This window comes from Cynocephalus volans, chromosome 11 (assembly GCF_027409185.1).
Source record: "Cynocephalus volans isolate mCynVol1 chromosome 11, mCynVol1.pri, whole genome shotgun sequence".
Classification (NCBI taxonomy): domain Eukaryota; kingdom Metazoa; phylum Chordata; class Mammalia; order Dermoptera; family Cynocephalidae; genus Cynocephalus; species Cynocephalus volans.
Window position 1 is genome coordinate 79,835,610 of NC_084470.1, and position 18,970 is coordinate 79,854,579.

Below are 18,970 nucleotides of genomic sequence, written 5' to 3' on the forward strand. Positions count from 1 at the left end.
ATCCACAATAACCACCACGATTGCATTTTGTTGCCAAACTTGAAGCCTAAAATAACTATGTTGAACAGTGTGGTAAAGAGTGAGGTACTCTGGTGACCCGCCCCCTGATGAAATATATCAGTCTGTGTGAACTGACTAGGCTAGTGGTTACTGAAGTATCAACTCGGTTAAATATTAATTGCTGTTTAGTGCAGGTTTTTATGCCATTTTGACTTACATTATAAAAAGATTAGATGACAAAAATTAAAAAACTTCACTTTTTCTGAATAGATTATTACATGAAAAATCTATTACTTTTACATGAAAATCTACTGGCATTTATTCCAATACTAATTTTTCTTCCTTTGAAAAGTTTAGCTGACTGCTCAAATATGCCCAGCAAATATATACCCGAATCCCTCAAAGCACATAGGCCAGTATACAGAGGGCTCCTTCCCTAACTGTGTATGGGGAAGGAGGGTTAGAGTCCAAAGGGAGAAAAAGTACTTTGCATTTTTTTTCATTTTTAAAACTGTGTTTTCAAGCTTTTTACTAATTTGTAATGTTACATTTCAATTTAGGATGGCTTAGAATGAGTATATTTGCATGTTCACCTTACAGCATTATGTCAATTTAAGCAAATACGATGTGAGGATAAATACCATTTAACCTAGAAAAAAATCAGCGATAAACATTTTTTTTTTTTTTTACATGCCTCTTTTTTAATGCCTGTCTCCATAGTCTGGTCTTTTACTCGTATTCCAGTGCAGGAGACAATTAGACAAAGTCATTTAGGTCATCTCAGTTTCACTGTCCAAGTATTTTGGAAAAAAAAAAATCAAGTTTCCAGAGCCCAAGAAAGGATCCAGAAGGAAACAACTAGCAGTGCTGATTAACATCAGACAACAATATCAATAGCTAACACGTATGTACAGAATTCTTGCTAGTGTGAGAAGCATCTGACCTCCCCTGCAGCATTCAATCCTTGCAAACCTGCTTATGCAGCTGTCAATATTATTTATCACCATTTCACAGGTGAGCAAGCTGGGGCTTAGAGAGGTTTCATAACTTGCCCAAAGTCACACAATGTGATTTAAACACAGGTGACCTGTGGTTCCTGCTCTTCACCCCTCACTGTGGAGCTGCCCGTTTGAGCCATATACACACATTTTTTTTTTTTTTTTTTAAAGATGACCGGTAAGGGGATCTCAACCGTTGGCTTGGTGTTGTCAACACCACGCTCAGCCAGTGAGCCAACCGGCCATCCCTGTATGGGATCCGAACCCGTGGCCTTGGTGTTATCAGCACCACACTCCCGAGTGAGCCACGGGCCGGCCCTATATACACACATCTTTTAGTGGGGTTTTATAGCTGACTCTTGGTGCATTCTCATCAAGGCCACCATTTTTGTTGAATTTTGCTAGATTAACCATTTATGATATGGATGTACTGGGGTTTGAAAGGAAATATGTCAAGTTCCATGGACACTCAGTTTCCTAATTTCTTTACGGAGGAAGTTGAATTAAGTGATCTTAAAGGTTCCTCCCAGCTACTCGGCAGTTTTACGAATATCCAGGTTTCAAAGTAACAAAACAATGTTGTCAGAACTACAGATGGTAGTAGATGGTTGGCTTGGCCGGACAGCAGAAGATATGGCTCCTGTGAGCCAAATCAAATTTTAACAGTCACTCAAAAACACCAATATGCCTAACCTCCAACTTCTTTAACAAGCAAAATTAGGTCACAGCCACAGAATCAATCTTAAAAGGGCAAATGAGCTGAGATTTTTAAACTGTCTGCCTTATAAATAGGTCAGTCTGGGGCCGAGCCCGTGGCGCACTCGGTAGAGTGCTGCGCTGGGAGCGTGGCGACGCTCCCGCCGCGGGTTCGGATCCTATATAGGAATGACCGGTGCACTCACTGGCTGAGTACTGGTCACGAAAAAACGACAAAAAAAAAAAATAAATAAAAAATAAAAATAAATAAATAAATAGGTCAGTCTGTGCTGGACTTGCTGATTCAAAGTTGAAGCAGAAGCTGTGTCATCTATGGTTACCGTGTCTTAAACTAGAAGTACAGGCTGTTCATGGCAAAGTTGCAGCCTTGGCAGTGGGCAGCCACATCTTCTCTTCCCTGACACTCAGACAGTTGTAGCAACTGGAAGGTAAATGTTTGTAATGGATTTCAATGAAACAAACATTTTTACTAGTATCACATATACAGTATATTCTCATATCCTTAAGAAACCTGTACTACATTCATGTTACAAACCTTAACCTCCCAACATAACGCTAATCAAAACCCTCTCTCTGCAGACCAGGGGTGCTCATCTAGAGGTGATGTTGCCCCTCAGAGGACATTTGGCAATATCTGGAGACATGTTTGGTTGTCAGAATTGAGGGGATGCTACTGGCATCTAGTGGGTAGAAGTCAAGGGTGATGCTGAACCTCCTACAGTGCACAGGACAGACCCCTACCACAGAGCATCATCTAATCTAAAATGACAACACGCCAAACCCAAGAAATCCTGCTGTAGACATGTAACAAACAGTCTCAGAGGATTTAAAATGTATTTAATCAACAAGGATTCATTAGACACCTCTTTTAGCTGCAGGAGATACAGTGATGATCATTCTAGACAAAGCCCTTGTCCCCATGGAGTTTATGTTCCAGAACTGACACCCCCTGCTCTCTGAATTCCCCAGACTCCTGAAGAAACAATGTTCAGATCCTTTTTTATTTGCCTGGGAGGGAGGAGGGAGGAAAGAAAGCTGAGAGAGGAATATATATGCTGATTTATGACCATTCCTAGAGGAAGATATAATCAGAACTGAGTAAAATCACACAACCAAGGAATCAGGACCTGTTTTCACATTCTCTGAATTCTCTGCCACCCTTCTATGGTATACAGCTGAAGCTAAGAACACAGCAATGGAACAATACATGCCCCTAGATGCATCTGGTTAAACCATTTGAATTGTACCACCAAGAGTTTCCCCTCTATTTAATTATATTAATATAATAATAGCCTCCTTTTACTGAGCATGTATTACATGAAAGGGTTTTGAATATATTCTCTCTAATCCTTATAGCAATCCTGCCAAGTTGGTATCATTATCCCCACTTTACAGATTAGGAAACTGAGGCTCAGCGAGCTTGTTCTGTTTTGTTTTGTTTTGTTTTTGTGGCTGGACAATATAGGGATCTGAACCCACAGCGATCCTGTTTTTGCATAGTGGATCTGGGTTCTTCTCCTCCTGGTCTGTCTGGCTCTGATGCCCTTGACCTTCCCTTTAGACTAGGCTGCCTCCCAGTAAAATCTGAGCAGTTGCTGTCAGCATGGGTGGTCTCATACAATACACCTTATGGCAAACCCCTCTCTCAGCCCTTCTTAGATTACCTCCTCTCTCCTTGGGCCCACCCACTGCTCCTGCACCCCCGTGCATCTAGCTATGCTGTTGGGAGGTGGTAGAAACAGAGATGCAGGAATGGGCTGGATTCCACTGGAATCCCTGGCAATAACGATACCCCAAATGTGACACCAGTAACACAACTCAGAAACAGCATGTTTACAGTCATCATTTTGGGGGCTGGACATAGGAGGAAGATAATGTACCAAACAAAGGCTATAGATGGGCTGTAGCAGGAAGGCAGGAAAGCCTAGGGGTTAAGAGGATGGTCTTTGGAATCAACAGATCTCAGTTCAAGTCCCAGCTTTGCCACCCACCAGCTGTATGAAAATCCTGACCTTCTTTTCCTCTCTAGAAACCTGGTCTCTGCCTCATTGCTTTGCTATTTAGGCTATATGAGCTAATGCTATACAAAACATTTATGCAGTGCATCTAATTGCATCTAATAAGCAATTGTTGCTGATGTCATCATCATCAGAGATGGACAGAAGAAAAGGACACAGATGAGAAACGAAGAGACATAGGCACATTTTTATGACCTGTGGGATAGAGAGAGAACTTCCTATATCCATCTTCAGAAAAGAAAGCCTAACCAAAAAAACCCACAGAAAACAAATAAGAAAAAAAAAGAAAGAAAGAAAGAAAAAAGAAAAGAAAGCCTATCAGACTCCAGTATCACTGGGCTAAAGGCCACAGCTACTTTGAAGGCTGATTCCACTTGGATCTTGCTAATCCAGAAATTGTAATGGTCACAGCAGAAGCAGGAAAGGACCCTTCAAGGTCTGCCAGGTAGGTAATTAATGTAAAGATGTCAGGGGAGCTGTTTATGTTACTTAAGACCAGAACTCCCAACTCCAGTTTTATATGACTCCTGTGTGTCTCCAACTATATAACTAAAGAACAGGAAATACATCTTAAGATTCTCTATGTAAAACTGGTGAAAATTCTTTTTCATTGGGAGAGTTAGGAGAAGGCAGAAAGTCCAATAACATTGGACCTGTTCTACTTAAACGGTTTCCGAGCACCTAAGCAACATTTACACGCTAAAATCTAATATGCTATTTACAAATCATGCTTATCCACCACTCATTAAAGCAGCTCCCTGAGAATCTCCACAAGACCAAACTCTTTCATCTTAAGTCTGAAATATAAAAAGCATTTTATTCTCTCTCTTTTTCAGGAAATACTGAGTCCCCAGTAATTGAAGAGACCATATATCATGTTGTACGTGTATACATTACCTCATTTCATCCCCATTAAAATACCCTTAGGTAAACAACAATTGCAACCCCACTTTACAGATAAAAAAACTGTGTCTGGGGTGGTAAAGTAACTTGCCCAAAGATACACAGTTGGTCAGTGGCACAGCTGAGACTTGAACCAAAGGTTGCCTGACAACCTTGCCCGTAGTCACTAGCCTAAACTGAACACTTCCTGCATGGCTGATACTGTGCTTGACACCATGAACACACTATTCATCAAACTTGGTCCCAACTGCCCTGCAGCTTACAATCCACAATTCAGACCTTCCACATGTGCCTTTCCCATTAAACCCTGCCCTTTAAGGTATGGCTGTTGCAGTCTAAGCTCATTAAGAAAGTTCAAGGGGACAGAGGATTTTGTAAATACCTAACGAAAGTATCTTAGCCATTACCTGACCAGCTCTTAGTGGGCCACGGCACCACTTACCAGCCATCTAAATACCTGGAAATGCTTCTTACAAAGCAAAGAAGCTGCAAAGGTTTCCTCAAATTTGGCCTGCATCTTTGCTGCTCAAAGTGTGATCAGTCAACAGGCAGAATCACCTGACAGCTTATGAGATCTGCAGTCTCCAAACATCACTTGTGGCCAGCTAACTCCCAGTTGATTCATACATACATTAAAGTTTGAGATAGGGGTGGCCAACATTTAAATCAAGTCACCACAAGAAACAGTAACTTGAGAACTAAAAATCTAATGAACACAGCATCATAAGAAAAATGTAAATATTACCATTCTCACAAATACAGTTGTCATCACCCAAAGACATTATCAAAACGGGGTTATCATTAAATATTAATGACAATTCTACAAAGGCACTAAAATATGGGTTTTCAGGTAGGGCTCTTTTCTGTGCAAATTTTGAAGTAGGGGGTCCTTTGCTCAATTATCTCCCATGAAACTGGCCCTCTGTTTCCTTATTTGTGAAATGAAGTGGTACGCCCAGATTACCTACGTCCTGTTCAGCTCCCATATTTTAGGATATAAGATATGGGGGAATTGTAATCCATCCTTTATTCATATGTACAGAGAAGAAGTGTTCAGCAGGGTGAGGACGGCAGAGCTTGGAGTCATACAGTCCTTAATTCACATCCTGTTTCTGTTCTATATTGCTGTGTGACCTCAGACAAGTTACTTCTCTGGGCCTCAATTTTCTCATCCGTAACATGTTGCTGATAAATCCTACTTTAATATCATGAGGATTTTGTGGGCAATTATGTATAGCACTCAGTCTAGTGCTTAACACATAGGAGTCAATTGCAGTTCATATAAACAGGTTAAAGTGGAAAATGACACGTAAAACTTTATATGTTTAGTATATCAGTTACTGGATACACATACCTAGTACACATGCACACAATAAATATTTGGTAAAAAATGAATGATGACAATATTCCACCTTATGTGAGAGATAATTTCATTTCAGCCAAAAGACCCAACCTTAAGGGCAAAGATTTTGAAGCCAGGGATAAGTCTCCTAAAAACCAGTCTTCCTGTAGAATTGACATCAATATCAGGCTCAGCTGTCAGAGGGAAAATCTGCACAGGCCCAGTAACATGATTACATATGTCCCTCACATATCATTTACTCCATTAAAGACAATTTCATTTTAATCACTTTTAGATAGATCTGTGGCCTGTGGCTACACCAGCATCCTGTTTGAGAAAGAGTCACATACAAAAATGATCCAAGCCCTATTACTGACAGTTAACGGTGCACCTATTGAAACTACCTATATAAACTAAATGTTTTATTTCTGCATGTTTATTTGATTTCAATCTCTCTCTGCTTCCATCAATTGTCACTCCTAGTCTATCATATAGCTCCCTGACAGTAGCAACAGGGGCTCTTTTCATCTGAATATAGAATTAATCCTTCAGTACACAAAGGCTGGGTGGAAGAGAAGTATAAGCGTTTGAGTATACAACAGAACTAAGTGAGGCCAAATTGTGAGCTGTCCCCATGCCAGAAAACTAACGTCTTGCCAGCTGCCTTAGGTTTGGAAATAAGTACATGGCATCCATAATATTAAAAGCAGGAAAAAATATTTTTTGAGCAGCTAGCACCAGGTAAGCACTAGTACCAGGTAAGGACTAGTAACTTTTCAGAGTGAGGATGTTTAGGGCCCTCAAACCTTTCTGTAAGAAGCAACCACTGACCCACAGTTAAGGCTGTGAGTCCCCTAGGTCAGGGCCTTTCCCAGCCAGTCTACCCAGAGGCCCTTTAACCCTTGTAAAAAAACAAAATCCTGGGCCATTTAGAGTTTGTGGGTCTAAAAAGGCAAGAGTAGAGGAAAAAAAAAATAGAAGTGGAGATGCCAGCCCCTCTCTCTCTGCCAACTGTGGTCCCTCCACACTGCCTCCTCCTTGCCTAGTCCTAGTAGGGCACTCTATGAACAAGGATGATTTGGGGGTCCCCTTTGTCACTGGGTCCACTTCTGCATATCAGATTTGTTATTGTGGACTGCATCACTGGAATGCATTTGGAACTCACCCTGTAAGGTGGGTCCCTACGTAAGTCAGCACCTCTCTCAACTCTTCATTGACACTACTGAAGCACAGGACATGTGAGACATCCCTCCTGGGAGGGCAAGGCCCATTTTACAGTCATCTTTGCAATCTTGTAACCTACAACAGTGACTGGTAATTAATATATATGATCAGTAAACAGAGGAGTAACTCTCAAGTTTGATACCTAGGGCATTTGTTACAAATCCATCTTCCATCCCTAGAGGTCTGATTCAGGCGGTCTCACGCACAGTGAGAAGCCTGTAGTTTAATGTGCATGGCCAGGTGATTCTGAGATAAGTGGGAGAGGGACCACACTTTGACAAACACGGACTTGTTGGAGCTAAACCCTGATGGAGTGGGATTGGTGGCAGATGTATGTGATGGCTCACCTTTGTGATCAAGAACAAACATCCACAAATACTCACTAAGCACCTACTGTGTGCCAGCACTGCAATGTGCACTCCCTGGAGTCACAGACATGAGGCAATTAGAGTCTCACAGTCAAGAGGGTGGGACAGAGGAGGAATCAATTATCCATAATACAAATACTGGCCTAGAAAAAAAATGCTGCAGAAACACAAGGGCAGTGGCCTTCATCCCGCCTGGAGCAGAGGCTGTTTAAAGACAATTACAGAGAACTAGCATTCCAGTAGGACCTCAAAGGCTGCATGGCAGTTTTTCAGGTAGACAAAGGGCAAAAGGCCATCCCAAGCAAAAGGAACATCACAAGACAAATTTCACAAGCTGGCAAGTCCACAGTTTCTCCAGTAGTCTGATATCCAGAAAGAAGGGACAGACTGAGTGGTATTTTGGAGTGGGGGAGTGGTAGGTGATAAGCCTAAAAATGAGATGGGTTTCATATTTAAAACAGCAATATATAAGTTTGCACCATAATCTGTAAGTCCATGGTTTTCCTTTCTCTCTTTTTTTTTTTTAAAAAAAGGTAGGGAATCATTTTTTCAAATTAAAGTGGCCCATTTCTAAAAACAAACCACCACCACTCAGAGCTGCTCTTGTAGAAGTAGTAACAGAGATTCAGAGGCCCCCTATCTGAGTCACACAGCCCCACAACAGAGGCACCCTTAGGTGATGAGAGACATAAAGTAAAAATCCGTTGCTGTGGCAGAGGAGAGGGGCAAGGGAGTTCTGGAATGATAAGATCAGGTATATATGAGAAGGCTAACCATGCCAGTGCAGATGGGGGATGCTTGGAGAAGAGCGTGGGAGCAGGCAGGTAGCTAAGCAGGCTACCATGTAACCAGGGCTAGAGATGACCAAGGCCTGCAGAGAGAGGGACACGGAGAGGAGATGGCTTAGACCTGAACCAACTTTTCCAAGAGTAGTCAACAGTATGAAGTACAGAACTGGATGGAGAAGCGTACTTGGAAGAGAAGATTCAGGGATCAAATGGAAATTCCAACTGTGAAAAACTGGTATTGTGGTGGGGCTGTTCACCAACACATGGTAGGCAGAAGAGGAAGAGAGTGGAAAGAAATTGGCTCAGTTACTGAATAATCAGTACTGTATTTAAAGTGCCTGTGGACCTCTCCAGCTCTCAGAAGTGTCTGTCCAGAATTCAGAAGAGAGCAGAGGGCTAGAGATGGAGACTTGCAAATGACAATCAGAGTAATACGAGCCACCACAGGAGAAGGTAAAGTCACTGGGGGTAGAATTCAACAATACCTTAAATATTTAGTGAGGGTTGACTTGTGCTAGGCTCTGATCTAAGAGTTGAGGACAGACCAATAGGGAAGAGAGCCCTGCTCACATGAAGTTTACAGTCTAGTGAGAGAAGACAAGCAAATGGTGGCAGTACTATGGAGAAAATAAAGCAGGGGTGTAAATTAGTGGTCTGGGAAGGTCTCACTGAGAAGATGACATGTGAGCAGACACCTGAAGGCCAAGCAGATGACGAAGGGAAGAGCACCCAGGCAGTGGCAAAGGCCCATGCTTGGGATGCTGGAGAAAGAGCAAGGGGACCAGTGAGCTCAAGAGCACAGTGGGGAGGGGTGGAGACAGGGGTCCTGAGTGGGGCAGGAAGAGCTGCAGTCTATGGGCTACAGAAAGCACTTTGGCTTTTGCTGAGGAGAGGTGGTGTTAAAATGACTTCAGTTGGGGCTGAGCAAGGACAAGGATGGAACTGCTGTTAACTGCTCTTATCTGAGATAAGACAAGTTTGGGAGGGCCGTTGAGGAGGTGGTTCGGCACAGGCTGAGTTTGCATATGTATTATATTAGACATTCTCATAGAGACAGAGAGGAGGAGCTGGATCTACAAGTGGGAAGTGTTGGGGACCACCAGCATTCCCATTCAGATGGAATCAAAACCTTGTGACTGAATGAGATCACTGGTATAGATGGAGCAGGGAAGAGGACTGAGGACCGAGTCCTGTGGAAACAACTCAGAGGGAAGAGGGTCACCACCAGATGAAAATGAAGCAGATACACTGCTGGGAAAATATAGGAAAATGGTCAGGGCCCCTCAGATGTTCAGAATCTTGCCAAGCATTTGATGTAAATAGGCACATGTGCTCAGGTGTTCCTTGGGTATCGTTTAGTGTAATTGAGCATGTGCACCCAGGTGTCCTGGACTTAAGTATAAAGGATGAGTGGCTCTGATCCACGGTGCCTCCCACTCCTGGGATGCCTGGGGGGCGGGCAGGCCATGGGGAGGTCACTACTGCTGCTGGAGGCTGCTGCTGCTAGTGCCCCCGGGACCCTCTGCAAGGCCACAGCCACCGCCACCGCCGGACGTGTAAGCTGCTGCTGCTGAGGAAGCTGAGGAATGAGCTCATGTCATCTGCCAACAGCTCCTGGAATCTTTAACAATTACCTAGTACGGACCTGCGTGTGAGGGGTCTGGTGACCCAGTCTGTACAATGGGTTTGAAGGGTCTGAGCCGTAGCTCTGACAATATAAATGGAAACTTAGTATAACTAAAATAACGAAACATTTTGGCTTTAGTTATGATTTGCCTAACTTTACACACACACAGCCCAAAGTGGCCTCCAAGAATCAAGATGACAGAATAGGGTTTTAAATATTGAGAAGAGGGAAGGAAAACTCTTCATCCTATACCCTAATCCAAAATCACCCCCTGCCCAATGCTTTAATTCTTAACCATAGGGTCTAATTGTTTTTAACCAAATAAGGATTTATTAAAGTTGACTATTAAAAATGCAAATAACTCTTTTGAGAGGTTCTCCATTTCATTCAATGGGGGGGAATGAATTTAGGTTGCTGGCTTCCTAACACTGAATTCAGATCAGCTGCTGTAGAGACTGTTGATGGGGTGTGGGTGTGGGTGTGGGGAGGGGCTGCTAATTTGGGAGCATGGTAATAACACAATAGTTAAAACTTACTAAGCCTTACTCTAAGCCAGACACCTGTTAGGTGTTTTATATACATGGTTCTTATCTAATCCTTAGAACAGCCCTATGAGAGAAATCCTATCACTATTCCCATTTTACATACAATGAAGGTGAGGCTTGGGGAGGCTAAGTCACCTGCTCGTCATCACACAATAGGCTGGAAGGTAGGACAGGCCAGGAGGTAGACGCCAAAGGGGAGTTTTAAGTAGTGGGTGGCCTTTGGACACTGTGGAACTCAAAACTGATATCATCCTGGCAGAAATCAGCTATGCCGCAGTGAAGGGTGCCTTGGAGGGCTCTCTTGAGAACTTTGTGATTTTCTAGAATGTTGTTTCTCTGAGGGAAAAGGTTACAAGTGAACTTCTAGAACACAACGTGTGCATAAACCCGAGGGAAAGGGGGCAGCCTATATAAATGTAATGGATTCCCAGAGAAGTAGAAAAAGTTCAATAAAAATTATGAGATGATTGATCGAGTAAGTTCGTATGTACAATGTTGGAATTAATTATAATTTCTAAGTTAATAGTCATTTCTATTAAAGATTTGAACACTGTGCTAATAGCATATTTCATTTGATTACTGACTTTCAGAAAACAAAAATGTGCAAATCAATAGTGAGATATAGTTGCGTCTTCTTACCGTGTTCTTATTTTAAAGACACTAGATATTCTTGAGTGTGTGTTATGTAATATGGATAGTTTAGATCATTCCTAAAAAGTGTGGTTCCTATATGTAGACTAATTCTTGACCTGTTTAAAAAGAAACTCTCTTGATAATGTTTCCAGTCAGCAGTATCCACAGTTTAGACCACAGGTCGTGGTTTAACACCTTGAAAACACAGATCAGATGAAAACAGCACAGTTAACAGCACACCTTTGAAAACAAGGACACATGATTTCATTCTGCTAAAGTTTGCCAAAACCACTCTTGTTATGACAGCGAAACGCTTCTTTTAGCATCCCATAACGAAAGTGAAAATGTTTTGAAAAATGAGACTCACTCCATATCCCTCACCCCCAACTTCTTTAGGTCCCCAGAAAAGAAAATGGCTCCAATGGTCAATTCTTACAGATGGGTGGTAATTCCAACAGGAAGAAAGAAACTTGTCTTAGCTGAAAATGATGAATATCTCTTTTTAAAAATCTTGCAGGCATTTTATGCAAGGCCTTTTAAAACCAGATTTGTATCTACGAGGCAAATTTCTCAGAAAACAGTCACATACATTTCTTCCTAACATTTAACCACAGTAGACACAATTTCATCAAAATTTCCATGCACTCCTGGGAACCTTGAGGTGTCACCACTGTGCACCCGTTGCGTCACAGATAATAAGAAGGGGTCTGCATTTATCCATCTATTCATTCGTCAAAAATTTCTTGTGTTCCTACTATGTGCCAAATATGGTTCTAGGTACTGGGATTTAGCAAGCATCCAAGATAAAGTCTCTGCTCTTTGATTTTTAACCAAGGGAAGGTATCGAGGGGCTGGGGAGACAGACTGAAAAGAATTCATATAGACTAGAATGCGGTCGCATTAAGCATTATGAAGAAACAGAAGGCTGGGCAGGAGAATAAGGAATACAGGGGAGAATTTCTGTTTTAGATACGGTAGTCAGGGAGGCCTTTCCGAGGCGAGGGCACCTGAGCTGTCCCTTGAGAATGCTGTAACTGCTCCCTTTACTGACAAGATGTGCTGCTGCTCATCCCTGAATGCCCAGGACATGGCAGGTGTGTGGCTCCACGGCACGGGCTCAGGAAATATCTGCCCAGTACATGAAGAATTCCAAGGGTCGTCCACGGCAGCTTTGGCCGGGTGGAGGTGGCCAGTGTGCAGTAGTAATATCACCAGCGCACGCTCCCCAGGGGCTGGCCAACTTTCCCCGAGTGCTGTCACAGTCAGGGTCGTGTCCTGAGCTCCCCAAGAGCCCCGCGGGGTAGCCAGGTCAGCCATCGCTCTGCAGCGAGGAGCCGATCACCCCCGACTCGCCCACCACCTCCCACGGCCCAGCCAGGACGCCCGACGGGGCATTCTCTTCGGAAAGGAAAAAACGAGGAAAGTGCTGCCGAAACTTTCGGGGCTGCGCTCTCCTCTCCCCGCCCGGAAGGCGAGGCCGCGGCACGGTCGCCCGGCGCGGCCCAGAGTTCGGCTGGCGACCCGGCTCTGCGCGAGTCCCGGAGCGCGCGCCGGCGGACGCGCGGCGGGGCCGGGGTCTGCGCCGCAGCCGAGCCGGGCCGGGGACCGCGGGGCCGGGCGGGGCCGGGCCGAGCGCACCGGGCCCGGGGCCGCGCCGAGACAAAGCGGCGGCGCAGGCCGGCGGGCGCGCAGCGGCGGCAGCGGCGGCAGCGGGGCCGGGGCCGGGGCGGGCCGCGCGCCCCCTCACCTGTCGAGCCAGAAGGTCCAGGGCGAGTGCAGCGGGACCCCGCCGGGCTCGGGCGGCAGCGCCGACAGCTGCGGCAGGCCGAGCGGCGGCTCGGTGGCCGAGGAGGCGGCGGCGACGCGAGGCCCCGGCGGCTCCCGGGCCCCGGCGGGGGGCGCGGCGGCCGGGGGCAGCGCCATTTTCTCCGCCCCGCCTGCGAGGCCGGCGGACGCGGGGACCGCGGGGACCGCGGGGCGAGCGGCGGCTGAGTCACCCCCGGCCCCCGCAGCCCCGCCCCGCGCGCGCCCCGCCCCGCCCCGGGCCCGCTGCCCTCCCGGCTGGGGAGCCGCACCGCGGGCCCGCGGGGGACACGGCCGGGCCGGGGCCGCCGAACAAAGGCAGGCCGGCCCACGGCGGGCTGGGGGACCGATGAGGCACGGGGCCAGGGACGGACTGGCGGGCCACGGGGCCAGAGGGACACAGGAACGGTTAGGGGCTGGCGGGGCGGCCGGGCAGGAGGTCGGCGGGAGGGGAAGGCAGACCACCGACAGGTGGAGGGATGGATGGACCAGCGGATGGAGTCGCAGACTCACGGTGCGAGGGAAGGACGGATGGATAGACATACCAGCAGTCTGAAGCACGGATGGGAAGCTGGCAGATGGCTGGAGGAGGGAAGGAGGGATGGAAGGGCAGATGGAAGCACAGTTGGATGTGACAGATAGATGGCGAGGGAAACCGATGGCCAAATGGGTAAGGAGACTCCAGTGCCCAAGAGTGTGGTAACAAAAGGCCAGACAGACAGAAGAACAGGGGAACCAATGACTTGGGGCATGAGGTTGGAGCAGGTCAGCTCTGCCTCCCTCATGGAGAGCACGTTTCCTAACTGGGCCGATTTGAAGGGACCAGAGCCCCCATCCCACCCTCTCTGGAGTGCCCACCGTGAGGGGTTCAAGCCTAGCTCAAAGTGTGGCCAACTTCAAAGGAGGGTTCCCAAAGTCAGCTACAGTTCTCCAGGCCTGCCCCGACGCACAGCCAAAGAAGGAGGAAAAAAGCAGATAGTTTTGAACATACAGCCGTCTGCTACCTGCACCTGTGAACACACACTTTGTATGAGAGACGAGGTCCCTCATCTTCCCTACTTTGTATAGCCAGGAGATTTCTAAGCCCAAAGTATCAGGGACCCTCCTAGGACAGCCCCTTCCCAGGTCTCTGTCAGTCTCTTTTTCAAAAGAAGAGCAGGGATGTGAGGCAGGTGAACACGCATGTCACAACTGTCATGGGCATGGCCACCCTCTTTAAGCTTGAATTTCTAGAAAGTCCCTTTCTGCCCTTTAACAGCTAAGGATATGGAATTCCATCTCACAGATGTTCTACCTTGCCTAGCATACGTTCTGCTCTTGCGCATTCCCTGGGATGCACTAGAAGAGAAGCTGCTTCAGCATTACAACAGGCCATCAGGAATCCTAGAGAGGTGCCATCTTTAAAAGTACTCAAGCTCAGATAAAATGACAGCAACGAAAACAAGGCCACTGCTTTGCCATTCCTGCCTCAAACATAACTTTTACACAACATACGATGCTGGAAACAGTGACATTTTATAACGTTCTTCCAACACTGGTGGTCCTTAAAGATCAAGATGCATTTTGTTGTTGTTGTTTAATCTCTCCTTTCACTAATTCTAGAAAACACATACGTGGCATTGTTTAGGCTGTTCTAAGCACTTTACCCCTATTAACTCATTCAACTCTTATAATAATCCAAGGAGGAAGGTACTATTACACCTTTTACAGATGAGGAGCAGAAAAGTTAAGTTAACCCCAAAGCCACACAGCTAGTAAATGTTTGAGCTGGGATTTGAACACAGGTATTCAGACTCCAGAGTCTAGGCTTTCAACTGCCACGCTCCACTGCCGCTCTAAGTGGGAAACTAACAGGTCTGCAAGTAAAAATAAGCTATGAATAGTAGGTCTCCTTCCTAACACTATCAATCTCCCTGCCTGGGAGAAACCAGTGTTAACAGTTTCCTTCCAGAAAAATGCAAGTATGCACATACAAGTATATATCTAGATTTATAAATTATATATCTATATGTTTTTTTTTTATAACAAATAGAAACATTTCATACTAATGCTACACCTTGTTTTACTTAACATTGTATCTTTGAAGATCTGTCCATATCAAAACATATAGATCAACTTCCTCTTAATGAATGCAAAGTAATTTATTGTAAAGAAGTAATATAATTTAATTCACTAGCCCTCAATATTGATGTGGTTTCTAACCATTTTTTACAATAAATAATGCTACCACAAGCATTTTTATGTTTATGTCTTTCCTCCTATGTACGAGCTTATCTCAGAATAAGTTTGGAGAAGCAGAATTGTTGGCTGCACTTAAAAATCTGATACATATTGCCAAATTGCTGTACAAAGTAGTTGCATGAACTTATATATAACTGATTTATAAATAAAGGTTGATTCTGAAAATTTACATCTACTAAGTGACATTCAATCTGTATAAGATTCTAAGGCATTGGTAGAAAGTTTTGCTTTCCCGTGATTAGAACTAGTCAAACTGTCTTAGCTTCTTCCTTGTATCCTTTAACAATATCCTCAGCAAGAGAGGGCTATTTTAAAATTTTTATTTGCAGTTTCTGTAAAACAGAATGTGTGCCACATGATAAATTCTTTTCAGAATTTAGAACTAGAAACAGTCTGGCAGTTTTTCTTTATTGAATAGCAATTATATGCCTCCCTCTCTTTTTGCTTTGGCTTCCAGGATGCTCAAAATTACATTTGGTGCTCAATCACAACATCGATATTAATCAATGAAGAAGCATCACTATTTTTATATTTTATATATTATGTATACTATATATTTTATATTTATTCCTATTTCTAATTTAATGACCTAACAATATAGATGCATCTTAAGCTGTGAACCCCTCAAATCTATTTCGGAAGTAGGTGGTATATAAGCAAACACAATTTGAATGACTTGAGATTAATAAAAGAGGTCAGGAACAGGGCTAAGGTGAAAGGCAAGGAGGGAACAATAGTCACAACTTTCACTCCCTTCCTGTTTGAAATGTGTGAGACATTTTAATGCTCTTCAGAAACATTCTTAGAAGGTAACAAATTAGGAAAATTTCCCTTGTCTTCCCCATTTTGCAACTGGACAGCAGGAATTAGAATTTCAGGGTACAAAGGGAACTTCAAGATCATTTAAGCAAACCCATCACTTTACAAAAGAGGAAACTGAGGCCCAGAGAGGTGAGGTGACTTACCCGAGGCCACAGCTCTAGGAAATGACAGAGGCGGGACTAGAACGTGGGTAGCTTGAGGTCCAGGCCAATGTGCTGTCCCACTGGGTAACACGCAATGCAGACGACTTGGGGTGGCAGGAGAGAGGAAGAGAAGATGACCCCTCAGCCCCTAGCAACAAAAACAACAAAAAGGACTTGAGGTACTCATAAATAATTAAGCAATTAGCTGCAGCAGCTACTCCCCTCCCCTCCAGCATCCAGTCACCAAGGCAACTTGGGCAGGGTGCCTGCTGGTTGCCTAGTAACAGTGTGGTCTGCTCCCCTGACATGCTCCCTAGGCATCAAAGGATTTGAGAGCTGGGAAGAACCTTAGACACAGATCACTTTTCCAACACCTTCATTTTCCAAATGAAGAAATGGAGGCCCAGAGAAGCTGGGAAACCTGCCCAAGGTCACACAGCTACTCAGAGGCACAGACAGACTCTATTTCCAGTTGCATCCCACTGCACCAGGGCTGCCTCGGGGAAGCTGTAGATGGAGGAGAGGAGATCTCTCCACATTCCTAGTGGAATGTAAAAAAGTCAAAGCAAGCAAGCAAGCAAGAGACAGAGACCTTGAGCTCTCATATGCAATTAGCAGGAGCTGGTAATCCCATCAGCCCAACTTTCATCATCACCATGGCAACGTGGGTGAGGTGGGTGCTGGTTGCCTAGTAACAAGTGGTCCTCACTCTTCTGCTCACATCCGGCTCCCTGGGAGTCACAGGAACAGTAGAACACAGGAATCCTAACTCAGTCTCCTCTTTTAACCAGTGAGGAAACTGAGGCTCAGGGATACTGCAAGTCACACAGTCACAGTGGTAGCTAGTGACAGTCCCTCTGCTGATGTCCTCTGTCACAGCACTGTGGGAAGGGAACCTTCCTCTCAATAAAGTTAGAACATGGGAGGGGAACGGCTGGTAGTTCCCCGGAAAGGAGTTATTTCTATCACTTATCTAAATGGTGGCGATGCCACACACACAACTTGGCACATAGTAGATGTACACAGGAGGCACTCAGAAAACCTGAGGCAAAAGCCAGCTCTCCCTAAACCTGGCAAGCTTCTTAGCCTCTCTGTGCCTCGTCTCCACATCTGAGGAATGGGCATCCTGACAGTCCCTACTTCTTGAGTCGCTGTCGATTAAATAAGAAAATGGACACCTCGAGTGCCTGGTGTATATTAAAGATGCAGTAAATGTTAGGCATTCATTTGCCCCACATCCAGCAAATATTTGTTGCGTGTCTGTTATGCTAATGTCACTGTTCTAGGCTCTGGAGATTCATTAGTGAGCAATACAGACAATACAGACAGAAGAAATCACCGTATCAGGAAGCTTATATTCCAGTGGAATATATATATGTGTGTGTATATATATATATCATTAAGTGTTTGTTGAATGGGTGGAGGAACTCGTAAGCAATATGCTGTTTATGTTGCTGAGCTCCTTCTCTAAGAGGGAGAAGTTTCCTGTTTACACAGTGTGATGCTATAAATATGCAGGCCTGTTTTCTATGTGGGAACTCTGTTTTCCTTTCTTTTAAAAGCTCAGAAGAAAAAGGAAGGCAGTGGCCACTAGGTGGCAGACCTCAGTCCCCCTACACAGAGGGCACAGGAAGGCAAAGGTGGGGCACAGGCCCTGAGGAAGCTTCCAGCAAAGGTTGCAGTAGGTCAGTCTTAGGACAATGGCTTGGAGGGGTGAGAGAAACTTGAAACTATTCTGGCTGTGGCATGGTTTAAGTGTGCTTTGAGTGAGACTGAGCCCTACTTTAACTAAGATCCTGCCTGGGATCCTTATTCTTGCTGAGCTCCAGATTCCTGATCTGGGATATGGAGATGTTAACAAGAGTTTCTTCAAGGGGCTGCTTTGGGGCATGTATAAGAAAACTTTGTCTCATGCACCTTGCAAGCTGCACACAGAAAAAGCTCAACCCATGTTACTTATCTAGATTCTAAAAGACCCCTGAAGGTCTGGTCAGAGTTGCAAATGGTATGGAAAGGAAATGCATTTGTTAAGCATTTGCAATGAGAAGACTGAGGCTCATGTGGTCACTCAGTCTGGAAAAAGTGGCACTGAGGTTTGGTCACCCCACGCCCTACATCCATCTACCTGTCAGTTTCAGAGTCCTTGTCGTGTTCTGCCTGCACCCTTATGTTGGTCTTCCCTCTTCATTACACGGGTGCCACTCACTCCCAGTCCTCCCCTCCTGAGATCTAGCCAAACATGGCACAGAGGACTGCAACACTCTCCTGACTAGTCTCCCCACTTCCAACCCTGCCCCTCCAATCCACTGCCACATAGCAGCCTTCGCAACAGCCCCTAAACACAAAGTTGATCCTGCCTAAAGTGCTTCACTAACTTCCGACTGCTCTCGGGATAAAGCCCAAACATTTTGCAGAGTCCGTGCATCTCCCAGATCCATCCTGCCTTTCCGACCACATGGCTGAGCTCTCCCCCTTCCTCAAAGCTTCTCTGTGGCCATGGGGCATCTGCACATGCTGTTCCCTCCCCTAAACCACTGGCCCTCAGCTCTACATGGCTGGCCCTTCTCCCACCTCAGGCCTCCACTCTAAAGCAGGCTCTCTCCCTCCCTGATTATTTCCTTCAGGGCACATGTCACAAGCTGCGTGGATCTACTGCCCATCTCCCACACCAGAGTATCCAGTCCAAGTGGGCAGAGCAGGGCTGTACCTCTCTTGTTCTCCTCTGTATCCCCAGTGCCTCGTGCAGGGCCTGCCCCATGGGTGGCACACCACCAAGATCTGTTAAGAAAATGAACTGG

At 45.4% G+C, this 18,970-nt stretch overlaps 1 protein-coding gene across 1 annotated transcript in view; it reads right to left on the reverse strand.

Moving 5' to 3' along the window:
• Positions 1–13,108, reverse strand: part of EIF4E3 (eukaryotic translation initiation factor 4E family member 3) — a 38,101-nt gene extending 24,993 nt beyond the window's left edge. The window contains exon 1 of the mRNA XM_063114434.1: positions 12,911–13,108. Within this exon, the coding sequence (XP_062970504.1) occupies positions 12,911–13,086 (176 nt within the window). The 5' untranslated portion in view covers positions 13,087–13,108. The remainder of the gene's footprint in view (positions 1–12,910) is intronic.
• Positions 13,109–18,970: the final 5,862 nt, after the last annotated feature.